The sequence below is a fragment of the Trachurus trachurus genome, assembly GCF_905171665.1.
Source record: "Trachurus trachurus genome assembly, chromosome: 14".
Lineage (NCBI taxonomy): Eukaryota > Metazoa > Chordata > Actinopteri > Carangiformes > Carangidae > Trachurus > Trachurus trachurus.
Genome location: NC_139903.1, coordinates 7,974,688 through 7,999,824, shown reverse-complemented (window position 1 = coordinate 7,999,824; position 25,137 = coordinate 7,974,688). Strand labels below are relative to the sequence as shown.

General features: G+C 40.1%; 2 protein-coding genes across 3 annotated transcripts; one reads left to right on the top strand and one right to left on the bottom strand.

Moving 5' to 3' along the window:
* Positions 1 to 547: 547 nt before the first annotated feature.
* On the bottom strand, positions 548 to 9,557 carry spns3 (SPNS lysolipid transporter 3, sphingosine-1-phosphate (putative)). 2 transcript variants are annotated; one of them, XM_083987412.1, is made up of 13 exons: positions 9,455 to 9,557; positions 8,198 to 8,468; positions 8,020 to 8,085; positions 7,618 to 7,754; positions 6,825 to 6,976; positions 5,665 to 5,731; positions 5,432 to 5,574; positions 4,545 to 4,697; positions 4,259 to 4,448; positions 3,296 to 3,361; positions 3,101 to 3,199; positions 2,794 to 2,977; positions 548 to 989 (listed from the first exon to the last, which is right to left on the bottom strand). In XM_083987412.1, exons 2-13 carry the CDS (start codon positions 8,445 to 8,447, stop codon positions 913 to 915), a joined length of 1,584 nt encoding a protein of 527 aa, XP_083843538.1. In that variant the 5' UTR covers positions 8,448 to 8,468; positions 9,455 to 9,557; the 3' UTR covers positions 548 to 912. The 2 variants fall into 2 exon arrangements, with proteins under 2 accessions (XP_083843538.1, XP_083843539.1); XM_083987413.1 differs by having other exon boundaries at positions 548 to 986.
* Positions 9,558 to 13,439: 3,882 nt separating this feature from the next.
* Positions 13,440 to 16,844, top strand: LOC310997340 (dispanin subfamily A member 2b-like; the record flags this gene model as incomplete). Its single annotated transcript, XM_083987015.1, has 3 exons — positions 13,440 to 13,499; positions 16,350 to 16,573; positions 16,659 to 16,844. The coding sequence occupies exons 2-3, from the start codon at positions 16,358 to 16,360 to the stop codon at positions 16,842 to 16,844; spliced, it is 402 nt and encodes a 133-aa protein (XP_083843141.1). The 5' UTR covers positions 13,440 to 13,499; positions 16,350 to 16,357.
* Between the last annotated feature and the right edge of the window lie 8,293 nt (positions 16,845 to 25,137).

The window sequence follows — 25,137 nt, the reverse complement described above, 5'->3', positions numbered from 1 at the left end:
GCTCCTCATTAGGAGGCAGCAGCTGCATGCACGCTGGCTGGAACATTCATAGACGGAGAGGTTAATCTGATGATCCTCAATGTGGATATTTGGGCAAATTCAGCATATTCTGCCCAGGGTTCATGAACTTAAACTGAGGCAGAGAAACCGCAGCCCGAACTGGCCTTAATATGACTGAGCACTGATAGGTGTCAGCAAAATACAGGTCGTTTAGAGAAGAAAAACAGGTGGATGACAGTCATACGAGCTTGAGAGGAGTCATTCTGAAATTCTGGCGTCAGCATTGCAGCTCTCTCGAGGCCAGGCTTTAAGGCTGATGCCAAAGGATTTCTTGAACTGGATGTTTTAGGCTTTAATGGGCTAATGCACCTGTATAATAACCATTATTTTTGTCATGCATCAGCTCATTTCTTGTTTCATTTTAGAGAGGCTCTGGTGTTGCCTGTGAATCAACATGAAAGACATCTGGATACACGGTTAACAAAGCCTGTCAAGCTAAATTTATTGATAAGTTAAAAACAACATTTCCATTCAGAAAATACAAGCATTTACTCTTCAAGTATACAGCACAGTGGCCCTGACTGTGAGGTAATACTGTAACGATGTTCAGAGGACAGGCAGTGAGCTGCTTCCATTTTGGCACAACACTGATTTGTTGTGAGAAAATTAGGTTGGACTTTATTATGTTTTAAATACTATAAAAATGCCAGTGCCTACACTTTTCTTTTTGCTTTATTTCCCCTGATTTGGGATGAGGGGTGACTATAGAGGCACAGAATATACAGCGCTGAAACAAATTTGTGATTTCGTGCTACATAAATAACACTGAGTTGATGCTTTTTGATCAGCATCATCTTCTCCACACCACTTCCAATATTGATAGATCAACTGTGCAGTTCCTTTTGTCTGGTTTTACTTAGCACTGTTGCTCAGTTCCATTGAGGGCTCAGCTGCAGGATTTGGCTGCGGTGGAGCTGGAGCACCCTCTGCTAACAAACACACACAGAAACGAACAAAAACAAAACATGTTTTAGATTTCAGTAGGAAACACTCATGTCATTAGTAGGAAGGAGAGGTCCCAATGTCCACAAACATTTTTGAAACATGTTTTTTAAGGACCCTTAAGGTGTCTGCTTAAGATTTTTGCATGTTGTCAACTAATGTCCCATGGGGGTTTTTTGGTGTCCATTTTGAATTTATGTCCGCACGAATGGCAAAAACGGCAATTTTCACAACTCCTAAACCAGACATCATACAAAGACAAATGAACACACTTTTTCTGATAATTTTGACACCAGGAATCAAATTGAAAGGTCACTGAGATGGTAAAACCATTCTTTATCAGAGAAAAATTAACTCTCGAGTAGTATTTTAGTATAAAATACGGTACTCAAAAAAAGTTTGTAAATTTTTTTCAATCCATAATTTCTCCCTTTTAATAATTCCGGTTGGTGCTGTCTTTTAGCCTGATTAGTCACCTTTCCAATGAGGTACAACTTGTAAGGATTTCATGGAATGAGTGACAAAGCTAAATGTGTGGGAGCAACCAATTTAGACTTCTTAGAATTTCAAACACCAATAATCTACGCCAATTTTCATAACTCCTAAACCAGACATGATACAAAGACGAATGAACACACTTTTTCTGATAATTTTGACACCGGGAATCAAATGGAAAGGTCACTGAGATGGTAAAACTATTACAGTTACATTAAAAGTAAGAACTTTAGGAAACACTACGACACACACATACAGTAGGTGTAGAATCAGAGATGTGTATGTGAGAGCATGTTTAAAGCTGATGCCAACTGTGGTGCTGTGTTGGTGTTGCTGCCACATGCATTTACCAGTCCAACATAATAGACAGAATGAGGTCAGGAAGACAGTGTTGTCTTTATCAGCTTTAACCCATCTCTACCTCTGAGCTGCCAAAAAACTGGACTGCCAGTGTTTTATTTGGACATGGATACAGATAAGGGGAATTTGGGTCTTAACTGCATTAGGAGGAGTGCTATCTTGTAGTAAAGTGAGTTGAACAGAGGGCTGTTATTCAGGAACACCGTTTAACACTGACCTTCACAGACAAACACAATGGAAAGAACTTAATCATGTGCTTGTGAGTCATCCATACAAAAATCCTCTACAGAGAGAGACAGCCTGTTAGACCTTCTCACAGTTTGTTGGTATTTGTGTGTGGCCAAAGCTCAGAAGAACTGCAGGATTTACAGAGGCCCCCTCTCTCTTTGAGCCATGGTTTTACTGTATCACCATCAGTGTTGGGCAAGTTACTTTAAATTAGTAAGGTTGTTTTAATGGAGAGAGTATGAGCGATACAAAAAAGCCTCTTCATAAGCAACAGTGTTGCTGCAAATATGACAAGAGAGGAGGCAGCTTTTAATTCCTGACAGCTGAACATTGCGCTACTTTTAAATATGAAGCTTTATCCATTTAAACTAAATAACAACAACAACTGTCATTTTAAATTGTGTTTTATGTTGTTTTCATATATTTCACTGCAAGCAAATCTCACGTTGTCTCTGTACAAAGACAACAAACACTTTTTTAAATGTGAAAACAGCGTAGACCTATTCAAGATTTGCGTTTGGGCAACACATAACAGGTGAAATTAATTTATTCATGGCCATATTAAGTGAAATTATTAACTTTACTGATTATCCAAATGATTATCTGTCCTGCTGCGAGCGCACAACTTCTTTCAGCGGCGACTGACTGTATATAAAAGTAAAATTTTGTTTTGGTGTTGTTGTGTGTTTAAGGGAGGAGAATACAAACCATTTCCAATGCCTGCAATAAATTGCTGTGCTGCCTTCCTGTCTTCGGTAATGTAGAGGGAAGTCATGAGGAAAAACAGTCCGCCCAGGATTCCCACACATGGGCAGATAATGAGGCTGTACTTCAGACTGTTGAAGCTCCAGGCATGGGTCATATCTTTAGTTTTGCGTATAGCATCAGAGATCTACTGGTGAAAACAGGATTTATGCTCAATAACACACATACAAAAACTGCTCACAGGAGTACCATTGATGAATCAGCACAGTTAAAAGGAAATTGAATGGGGGAAATTGTAAATAATTCTCACCGTCCCTATGAGGTAAGGACTCCCAGCATCACCCAGGAGATGACAGACTGTAATCTGGAGAGCTTCAGCTGTGGCCCTTCTGGTTGGTACGACAACATACTGAGATACAAAGTGGGAGAACAACCTGTCAGCTTCAATTTTACAGTTTTATATATATATACACTTTTTATTCCTAAATAGACCATTTAAACTCACCAGCAATATATCAGCAAGGACAGCCCAGTTCAGTGACAGCAATAATTCACCTATGAAAATGAAGACCTGAAATGAGACAGCACATTCAGCATGCAAGTGATAAATTATTTACCAGTTTTAAACTTTTTTTTTTTTTTTTGCCCTTTACTGAGAGACACATCCAGACTAAAGTGTCACATAAAATGTCAAGTACATAAGAATTCATCTGTATCATGACAGCATTCAAAATCAAGTTTAGTGCATTTGAGGAAAATCCCTTTTGAAAAACTTAAAGGATTAGTTCAACATTTTGTCAAATTGGCCCATTGCCATAATCCCTATGGTTTTAGGAGTAGGTTCATTAACTTTAATTGTTGGTGCAAGCTATTTTTAGAACGGCGGAGCAGAGCCATGAGCGGCTCAGAGAGTTGTTTGATTGTGTATTCGATGAGTTTGATGAGGGAAACCAAGAAATCCCATGAGCCTCTGTAGCGTAGCTCTGAGCAGCTCGCGTCTCTGCTCCGCCGTTCTAAAAATAGCTTGCACGGAAAATTAAAGCTAACGAACCTACTGCTAAAACTCTAGGGATTAAGGCAATGGGCCAATTTGCCAAAATGTTGAACTATCCCTTTAACACTGACTTTGAGCTCAGTGTTTAGTCCGAGTGGTTCATGTTGACCTCACATGGACTTTTAACACCAGTGGAACAAACGCAAAAGTCAAAAGCTGTGTGTTTCTTCATCACGGTTCCGGCTTGGTCATATTAAGTTTCTGTCTTACTTCCATAATTGCATAATAGGAACTATGTCACACCCACATAACATATTACTTAGAAAGGCCCTGGGATCAATTCATAATGTGTTTTACGTCGATTAGGACATTTGTTAACAGGTTTGTTATGTATCCTCTGGGGTGTATTTACAGAATTTATACAGTATATTTCGCATTAAAAAAAAAAATTGAAAGTAAACTTATGTCTCTTACGTAAGTGGCAGGAATACTTTCTGATGCCACAAATATGGTGATGAAGAGGGCAGGGGCTGATCCCAGCATGCCTACTGCACAGATGAGTGGGTCCGCATTTGACACCCTGTTCCTAAACCATCTGGATAAACCAGTGCCGAGACTTGCTCCCAGAATGCCCGTCACCACCGTCACGGCACCGAAGATGTAACTGCACAGTGAGCAGAGGCAGATAGCATCGTTACAACTCGTTACAGAAGTTGGGTAAATGATTGATGATGCAGATCGAAGGTCACGCATGCTGCACCTGTCTGTGGGGTCACAAGGCTCTTTGGTACAAGCGGGTCGTATGCCCTGCGTGACCTGAGCTCTGGACAGAAACGTAGGCATCCAGAAGGCCAGGGCTCCAGTGAGGAAGGCCATAGCTGTCACTCCAAACGAGGACCACACGTAGCTTTTGCTATAGGGAAAGAAAAACATCAAACACTTTAATCAAAAAAACATGCTCTGGTTGTTTTGGGGTGATTAATGCAAAGTGGAGCAGTATTATTTAGAATCAATATACTGTATTGGTATACACACTGCAAAAACTCAAAATCTTTCCAAGAATATTTGTCTTATTTCTTGTCAAAATGTCTCATTTCTAGTCAAAACTAATCTCTTCCCACTTTAAATAAGACTCATCACCTAAAAATGAACTTGTTTTTAGATAATTTTCACTTGTTTCAAACTAATTTTCACTTAAAATAAGTAGAAAAATCTGCCAGTGAAAGCAGGTTTTTTGTGCTTGTAATAAGGAAGAAAAACTTGCTCCACTATCAGATTTTTCTACTTATTTCAAGTGAAAATATGCTTGAAAGGAGTAAAAAGTGTCAAAAAACAAGCTACTTTTAAATGTGATGAGTCTTATTTTAATGAGATTTGTTTTGACTAGAAATTACATTTTGACTAGAAATAAGACACATATTCTTGGTAAGATATTTGAGTTTTTGCAGTGCAGAATATTTAACAAAAAACATGGTACCAGGACAAACACATGTTGAAAAGGTGAAGCTATTACATAGTACATCCACCAGATAGCACCAACAAGTTTATTATTCAGTTTATGTTAAAAAAGATGCTTTTAATGCTGTTACTATTTCTTTTCTCAATCAGTATTTACCATATGAATCCAGTATTATTTCCATATCCTACTTTTTCAGAAGATACTTGACGTCCTCCTTGTACGAGGTCTGCTCAGTAACTCCCTGTCCGTGGGTTTCTGCAGCGCCTCTGGCTGGGTTAGGGCATAAGAAAACCAACAAGACAAGTCCCACTAGGCCCAAGAGGGGAGTAATCTGATAACACAGACACATGTTAAGACACCCGCTCTGTTTCTACTAATTAACGTTGATATAAAGTACAATAAACAAGAAATGTGTTCTCACCCTCAGAGCCCAGCGCCAGTCTCCTGTGAGGTTAGCTAACCCTGCTCCTACGATGTATCCAAGCCCACTGAAAAGATAATGAAAAAGAAACCATTGGAATGATAACAATGACAAACAAGAATAACTATAAGATGAAATTCTCCTGTGGAAAAACGAACAACTTTGCGTCTTGATGTTACAGGACTTACAGGATTTATTCAGTAATTAATTTGCTAGGAAAAACAACCTTTTTTTTTTACTGTCTTGTCATTTCATATAGCTTCTGTGTATTTCAGCACATTGTCAAAATGATCTTGCAGAAGGAGACATGTGTTTTCTTGTTATGGCTCTCTGTTATCTCTTCATACCACCCTACGAGTGTACACAGCATGTGCTCCACTGAACCTGGAAAGTCCCCAAGCGTTTTTTCAGTGTAGCTTTTACACCAGCATTGTTTGTAAATGCATCGCTGCTCAGGTACCCTTCAAATCTCATATCAGTCTGCCACACATTGCAGCAACTTAAAGGGATAGTTCAACATTTTGGCAAATTGGCCCATTGCCATAATCCCCATAGTCATAGCAGTAGGTTTAATACCTTTCATTGTCGGTGCAAGCTATTTTTAGAATGGCGGAGCAGAGCCGCGAGCTGCTCAGAGCTACGCTACGGAGGCTAATGGGATTTCTTGGTTTCCCTCCTCAAACTCATCAAATACACAATCCAGCGAATCCAAAACGCTCTCGGGGACAAGTTGTGACCTGCACATTCACCACGCTATGAGATAATAACAGAACGTTATGAGAGAGTTGTTTTAGAGGTAAGGCAATGTGCATCGGCGGTTTTGCATGAATTTACCTCTAAAACGGCTGTGTCTCGTAACGTTCTGTTATTATCTCATAGCGTGGTGAATGTGCAGGTCACAACTTGTCCACCAGAGTGTTTTGGAGTTGTTGGATTGTATATTTGATGAGTTTGATGAGGGAAACCAAGAAATCCCATTGGCGTAGCTCTGAGCAGCTCATGGCTCTGCTCCGCCGTTAAATTAATTAAAGGTAACAAACCTACTCCTATGACTATAGGGATTATGGCAATGGCCCAGTTTGCCAAAATGTTGAACTATCCCTTTAAGCCACACATACATTACACGCGTGTGCACGGCCTGGATTGAGTTAGAGTCTAACCTTCCGACAGGAATAAAGATGTAGAAGACACAGATCATGATGCTCCGTTCACCACCGGTAAACAGGTCACTGATGATGGTGGGGGCGATGGTGGAGTAGCTGGCCTCTCCGATCCCAACCAAGGACCTCAACAGCAGCAGAAGCCAGAAGTACTGAAGAGAGCAAGACAGCACCACAGAGGCATTTCACCATGGTCACAACTAACACAAGGAACAGCAGTACACTTACATACAAAAATAAGGGGGAGATGTGCAACAGGTGGAAAGCCAGGACGTGTGAATGTCTCATTTACTGTTAATATGTTTTTACTGTAACCTTATTTATCTATGTTTTATTGTTTGTTTCTTTATTTTATTGTCTTTATGCATCTGCTTGACTTTTCTAAACAACCTCACTTTCATTGTTGTGGAAAAGACTGTTACATAAGAAACTTGAATTAAGTAGCATTTTTCTGTTGACCTTCATGAATGTGCCTTGTGTACATCATGGACCTTAGACAAAGCAAATTTACAACAATGTTTGTCATTTATTTTCTTGACTCACATAATATTTGTTTTAAGCATCTATTGACACCGTATTTGCATGTTTGTAGTCCTGGGGAAAAGTATACTGTACTCAATGCACTAACATGCAGCTCATTCATTTCTGCTTGATGAGCAAAGGCATGGCGACATTGTTAAATAAAGAAGTGAAATATAAATAAATAAATTTAAAAAAAGGAAGGAAGCAACATTTTGCAATCTTGTTATTTGCTTTTTAGTGTACATGAACTTTACATTTACTTCTCACTTACCGACTCGGTCACAAGCGAGCTTCCCGCTGCAGTCACCAGCCACACACTCAAACCACCAATCATGATGTACTTCCTGTTGTAACGGTCCCCAAGGTAACCGAAGAGAGGGGCCAACAGCAAGAAGCTGCAGATGAAGACTGTAAGTGCATGTAAAAAAAGTTAATATCTTCTTTATCATGGGATAAGTTGGCTTCATCAACAAGAACATCGTCAGTGGAAGCAGAGGTATCAAGGCAAAGAACCACAATATGCCACACACCTCTTGCAAAAATCAACAGTGCTTTGTAATTGACTTGCAGCACATGTTGCATAATCTAACTTGCAGTAATGCAAGGTGAAATGATCTGATTTCAAAAACTTAAAGAGCAATAGTATGTGTGTGTGTGTCACAGATCATTATACCTGTTTGTAGAAGTCCAGCTGTACTGTCTCGTATGTTAAAGAATCTCTGAATATTGGAGAGAACACCTAAATGACAATAAAAAAACATAATGCGTTATTATCACCAATTCAGCAGCAGTAGAGTGTTTGTTGACAGCTGCTGTTGTCATGTGTAGAGAGAAGATCATCATCATCCAACCTGCTATTGTGTACCGTTCCATGTAATTGAGCAGGTTAACATAGCACAGCACAGCTACGGCTAAATGGGCGCGTCTCGGGGATATGGCTGGTTTCTCCACTGTCAACGGTGTAAGCGATGCAAGACTGTTTGCAAAGGAGCCGTAGTGCAGCCCCGAGCCGGAGCCCACGCTCCATCGAGACATCGCCTTCTCCTGGGGGGACATCGTCTCCGCCGCCGCCGCCGGTGCCTCGTCCGTTGCCTCGTTCATCCTGCACAGCTCTCTCTTCACCTGGAAATGGAGAATGTATGACCTGGTGTGAGAGAAAAATCATTCACCCTCTGCATTCTCGCCAGACAATAATGCTGCCCTGTGTGCACGGTATTTTGGGAACAAGTTATTAAAAGACTCAATAGAGCTCAGTGACTGAACTTTATTACACTAGTGTACATAATACATTTTTAGATGCAAACTACAGCACTCCTTGCTTTCAACTTTAAATTAAAGTTTAATTGGATTATTTATAGAACAATAGGTGACTGTCTCTCCCATGCTGTGCATTTGTCCAGGAGTGCAGTGCTTTTCTTAAGTGTCTCTTTTGAAGTCTTGTGCTCCTCCACTAATCTAGTTTGATGGAAAGCAGTGAATGTTTAGAAACACCTTGACCTTACACAACAGATTAGGAACAAATTGTTGTAACTATGTCAACATGCATGGCCAAAAAAAGGAGAAGGAGGAATTTCACTAGATTTCTTCAGTTGTTTCGCGGTTCTTACAAAACTGGTTTGTAATAAACCGGCAGACAGTCTCTCTCGGGTGTTAATGAAAAAAGTAAAGAGCTCATTATCAGGAAATTTGGCAAGACTCCGGGCGTATGATGTGCAATTAAACAAATACCGAGGTCAAACCGCTGTAGAAAAAGGCTGCTTTGTCAGGCCACAGAGTAACAAAATAAGAGATACAAGAGTGTAGATAGAAGAATCATTTCACATGTGGTATTTTGCTTTTGCACAGGCTGGCAGGAAGACCGTACTGTATTCACAGAAAAAGTCACCATACTTTCTGTTTTGACAACAATGAAACTATTGTTATGTAAAATCTTTTCCCGAAAAGTGAAACATAGCTGCACTAGTAAAATTTTGGCAGCAAGAAACTAAGACTGTCTCTTTTTTATTCTGCACTGATACAGTTAAACATGTTCAAATCAGTACGGTACAATGCTTCAGCTACTAAAACTGTCCCCACATACTAAGATTTAGATTTTTAAGATTACTCACGTACTTGTTGATGATGTCTAGTTTATATAGTCTTGTTAGTTAATTCCATATTTGCAGGTTTTAGAGGATGGTGTGGTTCTCTGCGTGTCTCTCAGAAGTGAGGAAGCTAACAGAGGCCTCAGCTCTAACATGCCTGAGGAGATATTGAGTTAGTGAAGGGACCAGCCCACTTTGGGTTGGTCATATGCTTTAACACAGATCTCCACTGTGATGCAATGCTGCAAACAAGCCAAATATCATTCAATTTTTCCTCGCGTGTTAAATTCATTTTCATTCTTTATGTTAGATTGCTTTATTTGATTCAGGACTGGTTCACAAAGAACAGCTTTATAGCTACACGACAGAAAGATTCGAGGTAGAGCTGCTCACCACTCAAAATAACCTGTGACTGCTATTGTTTCTCATCAAATTCTGAGAAGTGTGGCCTAAATATATTTGTATTGTGTAATAGCACGAGGTGTAAGAATGTTTAAGTGGGGCAGCCCCTAAGAGAACCAAGAAAACCCTGCTTTTGTTTCATCAACGTCTGTGTGGTGTAACTTTTTGATGTGATACCCATATAAGTCCGTGCAAAAGTGAAGTGCTAACTGTAAAAAAAAAGCTGAATCACCCTCTAACCATGACAAATGTTTGTTTCCAAACTGAACACTCACTACAGATAGGGAAGTGATGTCAATTTTCTGTATGAAAGATTTCCGAATACAGTAAAAGTACATTCACATGCACAAAATGTAAATCGTCATTCATAATCATCATTGATCAGTTTAATATTTTCATTTTCAACCCCATAGCCTCAGAGGAGACCACAAAAAACATTTATCTTCCGATATCGTCATCCTGTACTACTACTTCACCGCTTTCACCTCTTTGAAGTAAGGGTTGGGGTTACAGCTGGTTGGTTACCTATCATGTTGTGCAGCACACTTTTCCCTATCTCAAGAACTTACCCCTCAAAATTGATGTAAATTGACTGACTCTTTTATTGTAACTTCGTAGATTCAATAGTTCCTTTTTCATATAGACTGTATTTTAGAGCTATCACATGTATTTTATAGGTTTTGTGGTGGATTGTTGGCTGTTGTGCATCCTTTTATGAATATTATAATGAGGATGAGCATGCAGAAAGCATAACCACTGTTACAATACAGTATGTCAAGAGGATCCAACTAAACAAATATGTACAAACCAAAAATCTCGCTTCTGTGTGGTCAACATCACCACTTGGCCTGTGCAGTCAGAGTCATATTAAGTATAACTGGAGACTGGGGGGACAAACAGCAACAACATGCATGCTCATCAACCACCACCACATTATCATTTGTCAAAAATACATTTCCTCTCTCTAGAACTTCCTCCTTCACCCTTGACACAAGTGAGAGAGCACACCCTGAGTATAAGGATGTGACATTTTTTTTCTCATCTTTAGCTCATAATTAGTGTTGAATGAAAATAGTATGTGACCATTTTTTCTTTCATAGCTTATTGTTTCATGTTTGTATTATTTATAGATAATAATTAGGCTACTGATTAATTTATCTTTTGTAGATGCACTAATGATAATGACAGTAAATGACCCTGTCAGTTGCTGCCATCTAGTGTCTGTCTACCTGCATTACTACGGTCCAATGTGGAAACGGGTGACGTCATGGCAGCTGTTGTCTTGACGACCATTACTGTTAGATTCTCCCTTGGCTTTTATTTTTTATTTTTTCCCCCGTGTGTCATATCAGTGATTTTGGAAATTAAACTGACTTTATTATTATTATACTAGCTAACAGATAAAAACACAGTAGAAGTCTATAGTGTTTCGCCAACATTAGTGGGACCTACAGTTTAAAGCTGTCTCTATTATATTTAATATGAGGACGAAATGGGTCGTCTTTTGAATTGGTGTAGCTAATAATTAATTTCCTTTATATTTTTTTATAGGCTACCACGGGTGATTGGAGGGTTTAAAAGGCTGAAAAACTGGAAAAACGACAACAACCTTACTTTTCTTTTACTGGAAAAGTAAGCTAACAATTTTCTGGAGCTAGCAATTAATTGGCTTTGTAAGTTAGAAAATGCTGCACCTTCTCCACATGATCCCCCTACCTAAATGAAGAATGAAAATAAAAAAATATTAAAATCAGCGATATGAACCTGCCTTAAATACTGCAGCAGCAGGTTGTGGTGTTGATTGTCCAAGATGAGAATCAGCTGTGCAAAGAGATGGGAGCAGCAGCAGGAGCTACACGCTTAGCTACCACTAGGACATGATGCATACAGTAAATAATACTACTGCGGTCACGCCAGCCGTCTTTCGTTTTCACGTAGTCAAGCCAAAGATACAAGCCAGCAGCTCCAACATTTAGGTGTGCCCTTACAGACTTTATGGCAAACGCACAGAAAAAGTGGGAAAGCCAGCGCTAATTTACAAGAGCGTGCGGGAACTTCCGGTTTTCAAAATAAAACGTCGGTTAAATGAGCTTGCATCATATGTTCCACCAGAAAAAAAAAGTATAACCTGAAGAAAACCCCAAAAGCCTTTAATGAGGTATGGGGCGACTTCATCGCTCTTGCATACAAAGAATGAGGGAATGAGGTGATCCAACCAAAACGATGAAATAATCTACTCATCTAATGTGGTTTATTTATTTATTTATTTATTTTACTATTACTATTATTATTACCTGTTTGTTGTTTCTTTTTTAATTGATTCATTTTTGTTTGTTTATATACTTAACAGTTTTTTTTTCTTTTGTTTTGGCTGTGGCCTGTGTATGATTTTTTTTTGGGGGGGGGGGGGTTAAGAAATGCCCTGTTTTGTTGTTGTAAACATTCTCTAATGTGTGAATAAAAATTAATTGGAAAAAATAAATAAATAATTAAATAAAACGTCTGTGTTATTTTATTTTGTAAAATGTGAGAACTACTCTTACTATTAAACATTCATAAGATAAAGGCAAGTAAAAATGCAATAAAGCAGGAAAGCATCATACAGCAAGCCCAAATCTACTGTCCAGTGTTGACTTTGAGCCAATAGATAACATGACCTGGCAGTTATTGAGCTATAATGCTAATATTTAGTTTTCATTATGAAAGGCATTAAAAATTCATTAAAAAAAATACATTAGATGTGTTCAAATGCAATAAAAAAGAGGTGTGTGCCATAGAGCAAGCTTAGCTCTACCATCCTGTGTTGATTTTGAGCCAATATTGTGTAGCCTATTGTTATTGAGCTGTAATGCTCATGTTTACATTATGACAGGTATTAAAAATTAATTTAAAAAAATGAAATGTGTTCAAATGCAATTAATTAAAAGAGGTGTGTGTCATAGAGCAAGCTTTTATCTACTGTCCTACACTGATTCTCAATCACATGACCTAGGTTATTGGGCTATAATGCTCATATTTACATTATGACAGGTAGCCTATTAAAAAATCATAAAAACTATTAATGTGTTCAAATGCAATAAAAAGAGGTGTGTAATAGAGCAAGCTTAGCTCTACCATACTGTGTTGATTTTGAGCACCTAGGACTTGAGTTATAATGATCATATTTACATTAGGCTATGACAAGTAGCCTATTAAAAATTCATTAAAAAAATATTAAATGTGTTCAAATGCAGTATGCAGTGTGTCATAGAACAATCTTAGCTCTACCATCCTGTGTTGATTTCTTAGAACATATTCTTCTATGTTTACATTTGTTGGGAAAATCCATTTAGTGAATTATGTTAATTTGATTGGCCAGCGTCACCTCCCCTTTTAGGCCCATCCATTATCTTGGCAAGGGGTGTAGTATTATTTTCATGAAATTGTATTTTTCAAAAATATTTTAACTACACTTACCTTTAGTCTTCTTTTTTTTTTTTACTCTTATGTGCATTACATTTTTAGCCCTTAGCTGGAAAACTACATTTCCTGCTTTGCCAGTTCTTCTGTATGACAGTCTAGTAGTTCTCTGAAACCACACCCCCATCTGATAAAGTTGTGGAAAATTTCACTGCTGAAATAATTGTCGATCAGATAATTTTCTTCCTCTGCTTCTTCGGACTCACAGGTAACCTACACACACTCAAACAATACACACATGTGCACTGTTCAGCCTCTGGGTTTTGTGTTTTAGGACGGTTCAGTTAATGAGTCAGTGAGTTTGTCAATGGAAAGAGGTTTGGACGTTGGCTCTCGTGCATCTCATTCTCTGGCTATGAGGAGGGGGGTCTGGGTCAGGGTGGGTCTGGTCCTTCATGATGGAGGATTGGGACCAGTTTGGAGAGAGATTTGGTCTGAGAAACCCAAATGCTCCATATAAATTACTGTTTGATTACTTTCTCTGCCCTTATTGTGTAACCAGTAACTCAACAGAGTAGAAGTGAAAGTATAGGGCAAGATAATAATTTGAAAGAATTGCCTCAGATCATTCTCTTCCTCTGCTTCTTCAGACTCACAGGTAACCACACACACACACACTCAAACAATACACACTGTTCATGGATCTGGTCCTTCATGATGGAGGATTGGGACCAGTTTGGAGAGAGATTTGGTCTGATAAACCTAGATGGGGGCATAAATATGCTCCATATTCCTGTTTGGTTTCTTTCTCTGCTCCTCTTGTATAACCAGTAACTCAACTAAGCAGAAGTGAAAGTAGCCTACGCTAGGGCTTTTTTCTTTTCTTGTCATGTTTTTTTTAATTTTTTATTGTGAAGCACTTTGAGCTGCAATTATTGTATGAAATGGATTATGAAGGATGAAAAAAACAGCAATATGAGTGAGTGTGTTTCTCCATCACTGGGACGACATTTTCAATCTCAATCAAAATGTTTGTTATTACATAAGATAATGTACAGCTGATGAGCTACAGAGGAGATAACTGAAAACAAGAAGCAGCTCTTTCTGTATTTATGCGTTAAAAATACATGAAACTACAAAATACATCACTCTAAATGTTGTTGCCATTAGAAAAAAAAACTCCTCCTGACTTTTATCAATCAGCCAAAACAGGCAGGAGTCTGTTCTTATTCTTCTGTGGTTTTCGGTTGGTGTTGGTTTGGTTTCCTGTAAGTAACTGTTGTTGGAGACTGGAGTCATATAATAATGTTTGTGTTCAACTATAACGTAGAGCAGGAAAGACACGTAGCTGCTGTGTAGATGGGGGAAGTAAACAGTTTTCACACCATGTGTCAACGTGTCACGGTGGCAGGAACTACACTATCTTATCATGCATGAAATCTTACCTGCTCAGGTTTCGGACTGAACCATGTTTCTTTCACCTGTGCATAAGGTGAGCATAGCCTTGTCTAAATAAATGAGGGGAAAGGGAAAAGACTGTACAGTAACAGAATAACATCGTAAACATATAAAAGTTGAACAGCTAAGCTCAAATTTGATCTCAGCAGTCACTGATACTGCAGGGTCTTAATGTGAACCAACATCGGAGCATTGGCCCCTGGTAGGGTTTCCCAGGGCAAATTGGTTCTAGGGGATGAGCCAGACGAAGAGCAATTCACAAACCCTGAATGATTGGACCATGTGTGAGAAGTGGAGTCTGTCAGGTTGAAAAAACAGGAAAACTATGTTTGTTTATTCCAAGAGAGGACAAAAAACGACGTGCTAGTTAACTATTTATTAAAATTGGATCATCAAACGAATCAGATACAAAAAACTCTCCTGTTCAAGAAATCACAGTCTGCAAGCAGTTAGCTGCAATCGCCATCCCAAGAGAGGGAGAACTCTCTGTCATCTGGCTCAAGACAAAAGCGTTACATTGATATTTAATATTTCGCACTATGTGAGTGTAATTAATAGCCTAGAAATCTAGACGCACCCTAGCGGCAGCAAATATATTTGCTCCGTAGGTGGGTCTAGAAACGAGCCATAGGAAATTTTTGAGTCTCGAACACAAGGGGGCAGTTGTCGGTCTGAGAATTGAAGCTCACTTCCGCGTTCAAAAACTGCAATTCCCTCGGCTGTCGCTGGGGGCTGGTACCAGAAGGGAACAACTCTCCATAGACCCCCATGTTAAAATAGCCGACTTTACGTCCTCAGTAAACATGATCAAAGCCTGGTACCATTACGTTTTTTGGTCTACCCCCGCACACACTCTGAGGGGGGTGATTTAAAAAAAAAAAAACTCTACAGTTTTACTATTATTAGGTTTAAAATTCTGGCCAATTACAACCAGTAAAACAGCAGGGATAAAAACAAGCAGCAAGATTTTGGGAGTCCAACAGTGTACACTTACAGATCTAGGCAGATATTTAGGAAGGCTAATGCCATTCTTTCTGATAGCTCCCATCCCTTACACTCTGAATTCCACCTTTTGCCTTCTGGCTCCCGATTCAGACTTCCTCGTATAAAAAGTAATAGGTACAAGCACTCCTTGATCCCTACAGCCATCTCCCTTTTGAATTCTGTACAGGGTAGGAGTCGTACCTGACTGTTTGACTGATATTCTGTGGCTCTGTTCTCTGTTTCTTGTTTCTTGTGATGTTGATAATGATGCAGATATGGAGGATACGCACTGATTGCACTTTTCCGGTCATTTATGGGCTTTTTTAGTCGTGCCACTGTTGTTGTTTCAACACACTGTACCCCCCCCCCCCCCCCCCCCCCTTTTAATTGTGTGTCTTGTATCTGTGTTCTTTTTACTTGTTGCAACAATAATTGCCCTACGGGGACACAAATAAAAACCTTGAACCTTGAACCTTGAACAGTAGCCTACCGGGTAACATAGGACCCTTTTTGGTAAAAACGGGGAACATAGGACCTGGGGAACATACAGTACGCTCCCAAAAGGGCCATTAGTAGACTGAACGTTCAATGAGGCCACTTCATCAGGTCGTGCAGCCCTTCAGAAACCATATAGTTCAACAGTGACATCACTAACTGACTCCGCCTCTCTATCCAGCTGAGCCAATGGATCCTCCTCCAAGTTACACAGAGGCTTTTCCACTGAAGGAGGAGGATGAAGCCCTCCCCACACAGCCCCCAGGACCTCCAATGGTTCCCTACACCACCGTCAACATGTCCAGGGAGCGCCCGCCAAGAGACCACATCATCTGGTCCCTGCTCAGCTTCTTGATCTTCCCCCCCTGTTGCCTCGGCCTCGCTGCGGTCATCTACTCCTTCAAGGTGAGCGACTCTTTAAAACGCAGGCTAAAACCTTCACCTCACCCTCACCCTCCACTGAATCCATCTCTATCCCATCTCCCTCCAGGCCAGAGACAGTAAGATGTTGGGAGACTATCGCAGTGCCCATGGCTACGGCACAACCGCCCGCAATATCAACATGGCCCTCATCGTCCTGTTCCTCATCCTGGTGACTGTGACCATTTTTCTGGCCTTCTACAATCCTTACTGGGCACAAATCATTGGCAGTGCTGTCTCAAGTAAATGGATCTGAGTGGTCATGGTCCAGGATATGCTTTATGCTGAAAAGTTTCTTCTGTAAGTCTGTGATTCAGAGTATGAGCAGACAGTTTCAGTACTGTTCATTTTCTGGTTTGACCACTAGAGTGTGAATCCAGTGTTGAGTTGGTCCCCACATATTCCCATTTTAAAATGTCCTACTTTACAGCACAAATAAACAAGTTTATAAATAAATTTGTTGTTGCCTGTTTTTGGTCTCTAATGATTGAACTCACTTACACTTTTATTAACAGGTAAAGGTATAAAGGACTGAGGGCGGGGCGTTTGTGACTGCCTTTGAGCAAGATGTGTTAATGATATTGACAAGAAAATATGTCTTTATGTATTTTAGCTGGATAAACAAATAGATATGTTCGAATGTTAGTGTTTGACAGACTATTTACACTTTGTGCTTCATGTAGAAAGTAAAAACAATGAAATCAGGGCCAATGAGAAACTCGTGTCACTCTGTTTTAAAACTGCAACCTGTAATATTTACAAATCGTATGAAATATTCACCACGCAGCATTAGTTACAGACTGATGATGAACCTCATTAATCTAATCAGTCACCTGCACGGTTCACTATGACACCTGCCACTTTTTGTGATGTCACAGATGAACACTTCACTGCTGTCTTGTGTCTCTTTGTTTCCACCTAGTGGCTCAAAGACTCAATAACTCGTCTCTCTCCCTCCCTTCGTCTTCCTCCACAGGCTCCTGTTGTTTGTGCTCGTTAAAAGGTCAAAGTTACTCTGCTGCTCATTGGTTGTCATGGGATAATTGGAAGTGGTATAGGCATGGATGTTAAGTATGAATAAAGAGCTTTTGTAAAGGGATTAAAGTGGAAATGGTGCAGTCAATCATATTAATATCATTAACTAAATGTTTACTTGACTGTAAAATGTTGTTAAACTTCTTTTTTCTTTTTTATATGTTTACATTTCTTGTGAAAATCCATTTAGTGAATTATATTATTGTCATTGACCACATGGTTTCCCCTTTTAGGCCCATCCATTTTTCATAAAATTTTATTTTTCGAAATATTTTATCTACACTTACCTTTAGTGTTCTTTTTTTTTACTCTTATGTGCATTATATTTTTATTTTGCTATTCAGGAGCTTTGTAACAAAAGAATAACTGCTACATTTGGACGTGAACAAACAGTTAAAGGAATCTATAAAGCCTATAAAGTCATCACATTATTTACAAACAATAATTTCATGGCACAGGAAATGGTAAAACTGAAACTTCTCTAGTCACGTCAAGTGCCCTCATCTCAGACTCACCCCCTCTCCCACAGCCCTAGATGAAAACACCACATTTCCTGCTTGTTTTTCTGTTGCAACAGTCTGAGTAGTTCTCTGAAGCCACGCCCCCATCTAATAAAGCTGTGGAAAATATCACTGCTGAAATAATTGCCTCAGATCATTTTCTTCCTCTGCTTCTTCAGACTCACAGGTAACCTACACACACACACGCACGCACACACGCACACACACACACCATTTGCTGCGGCAAAACCACAGCTATTGTTCCTGGGGTCCGACATAATTACAGAAACATAATAAAAGCAAAAAACCAAAAGAAACAAAAACATCAGTACATAAACATTATAAAAACAAAACACAAAGAAAAACAAGGTGAGGTTTTAGCTTCCTCAATTCTTGATCTCATATCAGCACCTTTTACTACTACAACCATACATACTATTTATATTATAGATCCATATCTTCATATTCTATACTATCATATCATTCCTATTCACAATATTTATCTCTCTATATATATATTTATGTACATACATACATACCTCTATATACACAACATACACACCTACATACACATACTACAACCATACATACTATTTATACACCTGTTATAGATCATATCTTCATATACCACACTACAATATCATTCATATGCACATCTGCATACCTTTACATATACACACATCCCTATATTCATACATAACCTGTGACATACTCTCTATATATTATATTATATTATATATACATTATATCTAATATACCATATCTTATATCTATTAGGGCTGGGTATTGTTGAGAATCTCACGATTCGATTCGATTTCGATTCATTAGGTCACGATTCGATTCGATATCGATTCGATTCGATATTGATTGAAATGCTTCGATATCGATTCAGTATCAAGCAGAAATACACAAATAAGAGTACCAGATTTTTTTTTTCTTAATAATTATTTGTTTAGTTTCATGCCTTATGAACAGCCATAGTATAACTCATAGCATAACAAAATATGACACTGCTTTAACACTGAACTACAGTGCAGCTAAATTTAAATTAGGCTATGTGTTACTTTCCTCTTGGAAAATAACTCATAACATTTTGAGTAATAAAACAATACAAAACAATATTATTAATAATAGCCTACTGCACAACTGAAAATATTGTAGCGACCCCGCAGTAATGTTCTTGTTATGATGTTTAAGTTCTGTGATTTCTGACTGACTGTCAATGTGTATGGTACGGGCAGGTGGGATGAGAAACTGAGGGGCTGGGGTGAGTGTGAGGAAGACAGAGTCCTGTCTGTGTGTAGGTGAGTGAGTGAGGAGGAGCAGAGGAAGAAGTGAGAGCAGCTGTCAGATAAGTTTGTGTTATGTTGTTGACTTGTTGTCGGGTCTGACGCTACAATATCAATAACAACGTGTGCTTAACACAAGGGGGCAGTTGTCGGTCTGACTTTAGCTTTTTCGCGGCACGGAGAAATGCGCATCTGGTGGCTCAACCTGACGACGCTGAAAGCGAAACGCGTTGTTCATTAATAAAGTATATCAGCAGAGTCTTATCAGTGTGCGGTGGCCGTCTTTTTCTACTGGTCAGTGGGTGCTTGAGCACCGGAGCACCCACGGAATCGGCGCCTATAAATACAAAATTAATCCCCACATCTGCTTTCAGGTTTGAAGGTGCTGGCTTAACGCTGCTGCTGCTACTCACTCCCATATTGTTATGGTTTGGTCTAGTGCGGCCCCCGTCCGTACAGCGCGAATCACACGAGGGTGTTGCTCGCAGCGCCCCCACTGGCCAGGGGCTTGAATCGATTCAGAAGATTGCTGAATCGATATTGAATTGCAGAGAAAAGAATTGCAATGCATTGCTGAATCGATATTTTTACCCAGCCCTAATATCTATTATATCTCATATACCCATAAATATACATATACATGCATACACACATCCATGTAACCATATGATAATTCTTACTTTGAAAGGTACTGTTTTATTAATATTTTGAATTTGTTTAAGTCAGTGGTGAGTTTAATATGTATCGGTAATGCATTCCACTTTCTCATGCCTCTGTATAGAACAGTGCGTTTAATGGCGTTTGATCTTGCCCTTGGTAATGTAAAGTTTCCTGCTTGCATGCCTGGTGATGTATTTATGATTTTCTGCAGTAAAGGCCAAGCTTTTAAACAACTTAGCTGGTGATTTTAGTGTAGATATCTTTTTTATAACTATAATCAATGAGTATAGCCGTCTGTCTTTGACTAATAACCAGTTGAGCTTCTTGTGCATTGAGATAATATTTGTCCTGTAATCACATTTGAGTATTGTGCGAGCAGCTCTGTTTTGTATACGTTGTAGTTTGCTTAACATGTATCCAGCAGCATTCAACCAAACTGCTGTGTAATAGTCGAGATGTGATAATATTGATGATTTAATTGCTGTTTTCAAAATGTCATAAAAGTTGCATGTATTCTCATGATTGATATGCCTCTACCCATTTTTGCAATCATGTTATTGATGTGTTTTTTCCATTATAATTTATTGTCAACTGTTATTCCCAGAAGTTTGGTCTCATGTAGGCTACTTGTTTTACAGTGATATCATTATAATAATAATGATTTCTAATTCATTATTAGTTAGCGCTGATGTAAATATGGTTGAATCATCTGCATACATTACTATGTTAGCTTTATCTAACACATGGTTAATCATTTCTAAAAATAGTGAAAAGAAAAGGACCAAGGCAGCTCCCTTGGGGTACTCCACATGTTGTGTTTCTGGTTTCTGAATAGCTTCCATTAAGGAACACTGTTTGTGCCCTATTTGATAGATAGCTGTAAACCCAACGTAAGTGCAGATCGTTAAAAGCCATAGCAGGAAAGTTTTTTAATAGTAAATGATGATCTATTATATTGAAAGCTGCTGAGAAGTCTAAAAACACAACACCAACCATATATTTTTTTTCAATTCCTCTAAGCCAATCATCGGACATGCTAGTCAGCGCCCCTGCCGCTGGGTGGGTCTGGTCCTTCATGATGGATGATTGGGACCAGTTTGCCTCCCACGACATTTCTTCTCTCATTTTTGTAAATTTACACACGGGGTTGACCATGTTTCAAAGGGGGGAATGATGGACATGATGAAAACATATTGGTTTACAAAGGGGTTTGCACCATGTGCTGAAAAATGTTGTCAAAAGTGTGTAATTTGTGCACAGCATAACACTGGACGAGCCATTAAGACTTCTGCGCCAGCTGCACACCCCCAACCACATGGTCCCTTTGACCATTTGATGATGGATTTCATTGAACTCAGTCCATCAGGGGGAAATAAGTATGCCTTGGTAATGGTAGACATGTGGTCAAAATGGGTGGAAGCATTCCCCACATCCAAACAAGATGCCAGTTCAGTAACAAAAGCACTGATCACAGAGATCATTCCTCGATGGGGAATCCCACGACGGTTGTCGAGTGACAATGGGTCCCATTTTGTCAACGAAGCAGTTCGCCAGCTCAGTAACTATCTCGGGATAGATCTGAAAAATCACTGTGCATACCACCCAGCTAGTGGAGGTGCCGTGTAAAGAGAAAATGGCACATTGAAAAAAAAATTGGCAAAAATCTGTGCGGATGTGACAGTGGTGGTCCTGTCACTATGCCTCCAATTGATCATGTGCCCTGCCTACTTGGCCAACAGGATGTCCCTTTGGGTGACTGGCAAGCGCGCATGACTCTTACCCTGGGAGGTGTGGGTTCAATCCCCACCCGGGCCCTCTTCACCTTGTGAAGGGTGGGACTGAACCCACACCTCCTGGGTAAGAGTCATGCGCGCTTGCCAGTCACCCAAAGGGACATCCCGTTGGCCAAGTAGCCAGGGCACATGATCAATTGGAGGCATAGTGACAGGACCACCACTGTCACACGGACACAGGGTTGTCTTAGACACAGGCGCTTCCCTTGGCGTTGATGTACATGAGGATGAGGAAAAGAACGAGAACAGGTCTCAGTCCTTTTGAAATTCTGTTTGCAGCTCCTCCTCCAGTGGGAATCGCACCCCCAGGACATCCTCTTCCATCCACGAGCCTCTGTGAGGACAAAATGTTGAGATACTGTGCTAACCTCTCCTCTGATCTCTCTAGAATCAGAAATACAGTTGCAGCAGCTCTCCCCAAACCAGCCACAGGACCTCTCCATCAGCTGAAACCCGGAGACCTGGTGGTGGTAAAAGATCTCAGAAGAAAGTCCTGGCGAGCTCCTAGGTGGCTAGGCCCCTTCCAGGTGCTGCTCGTGACACACACCGCCGTCAAGGTGGCAGGGAGGGCGACCTGGATCCATGCTAGCAACTGCAGAAAAGTGCCGCTGATACCCAACAACCCAGACGTGTCCACAACTACTGACTCGAGCACACAATCGAGGTCAGGCAGCGTTGACCCAGCACAACCTTAAGTGAGAGCCAAGCGCCGCTTAGGTTGCTCCGCGTTGATATACATTATACACATACACATTCGTCGAGCAGAAAACACACCTCACAGGCTGCCTTGGCAGTGGAAGACACCCTCAACCTACGAAGTAAGAAACAAGAAGAAAACGTGCAGACTTCAGAGAGACTGGCCACGTGACAGTGATGTAGTTGGTATTTCACAGTTCTGTGTATGTTTGTAGTATTGTGTCTGATTACACTGACAACCATACTTAACACACTTCATGGTTAATATTGTTGCATCTCACATGGTGTCCTCAACATGAATCAACCCAGACCATGGCATCCTTTCCGCCACCCTGGCTTATGTGGCATAAGAGGTACAATAATCTTCCTAATTATCATTGCCGTTATAATAGTAGGTCCAATCTTCATTCAAGTTCTTAAATCCCAGCACGACAACCATGTTAGATCCACGACTCCTAATCCTGCCTTAACCACGACAACTGCGGACAGGTCCAACACTCGAAAACGTAGTACAGCAGATTGGTGATATATGCCCGAAACATTACACGTGCCCGAGAAATGGCAAGGTAACAAATGGTATCACTGGCTCCTATCCACTGTCAGAAACATTGCTCCACCCAATACTTCGTGTTTAGCATGTTTCCCCCATCCGCTTAGACAGGAAGATGTGTTGCCAGTAGATGTAGAACCAGCCACAGAGATCTTCATGAGATGTCTCATCTATCTGTCCCGAGAAATTGTTAAAAACGGTGAAAATGATTCCTGGAATGAAACAACATGCCTAAAAACCACAAAGAAAGGCCTGGACACAAAATATTTTGACTCCACTGTCTGCAAAACATTATGTAAACTGACATGGCACTTCCCTGACAATTCCACTGATCCTGCCCTACGAGGGAAGGCTGAAAAAATAAGACATGCAAAAGGCACCCCTCCATACTGCCTGTGCCGAGGCATGAACCAGGAATGCTCAAACCCATCTAAATGCCCCAATTGTAATTTCCCATCTGACGCCATCTATTTGGGAACCTCAAACTGTACCAAGTCTGAGGCATGTGAGCCTGTATCAAACCCTACCGCCTCTTGCATGACAGTTAATTTGACTACACCTAACCGCACAGAATTAAAGGTAGTGTTGTCAACCCCTGGATTAGGTATGTTTAAAAGTTCGCATGGATTTGTGGCCATCAATACTACACCTTTTTACCCCCAAAGTTTGCTGGATGCTGTTATTTAGGTCGTCTCACTACACCCATGCACATTATCCCATTGGCAAACCTTACATCTGACAATTCTGTGACAAAAGAAATATGGCTTCATTCAGCACCAAAGATAAGTATCATTACCGTGTATCTTTGGGAGAGAAATGGGGAATAGGTCTCTTTCCATGGTATGGTGTTACCTTTTTGGCCGACCCCATTGACAATATAACTGCAGACTTGTTCGACTATATGAGTATCAACTCGGCTGCTGTTTGTGCGTTGACAAATGCCCAGAAGAATCACGGCCAAGTCATAATAAACACGAGATGGTCATAGACTTCCTATTTGCTTCTGAAGGAGGAATGTGCAAAGCTTTGAACCTGTCCTCAGATTTGTGCTGTGTTTTGGCTCCTGACCCTATATAACAGCCTTGATTGACATTCTTGATGCTATAACTAACCATTTCAGACCAGCAGATCTGTATCCAGACCCAACTGACTATGAAGACAGCACCAGCGATGTGAGTTGTGATTTGAGTTGTTTCCCCTCTTCCCAACTTTAGTGACCTGCTTAGCACTGTTTAGTTGTGCTTTCACAATGAAAAAACAACGCATGCCTTCCAAGACATTCATATGATGATATATCTTAAACTTCAAACAGGGTGATATGTCTGATACACTGAATGTTTGTCTCTCTGGTATTTAGTGTTAATTAAATGAACAAAGGGGGGAAGTGAAATGGAAATTTCTATGTTCATGAACCTTAGGTGAACCTTGAAGAAAGTGCAAGTTGCACTTGTCTGCTGTGCATGAGGCAGCATACAGGTGTCCGACTGGGCTCCTGTTATTTTGTGATGATTACGCTTAAGCAAGCAGTTGTCTCCATATTCAAAACACAGAGATGTCAAAGAGATGTCAACTCGCTGAGGTGTGAAAAAACCACAACAGACCCTCGGTTACAGACAACCACAAGCTTCCTGCCAACCCAAGATATGCCAAAAGCGCTTAGTGCAAACTATGCAAACTTATTCTGCAAGAATGCAATAATGTAATTGGACAATGTATGATGCCGCCTCCAAGGAGGAGCACATGGATCCTTCTCGCTCTTGTGCCTATATAACCTGATGTAACCAAATCTCAGTGTGCACTCTCCTACAGACTTTTGTGTGTATGACAGTCCACCTGTTGCAAGATCAAATAAAGTACTTAAGTGAAACCCTTCTTTGCTGGACTTATGATTTTCTCTCTCACAAGTTAAAGGAAATGTTCACAACAGCGTTCAGGTACCGAAATGTGGAACTGTTTGACTTAACGTGAATCAATATTCTGTTCTTTGGTTGGTAAAAATAAAAGTACTGAATTCGGTACCCATCCC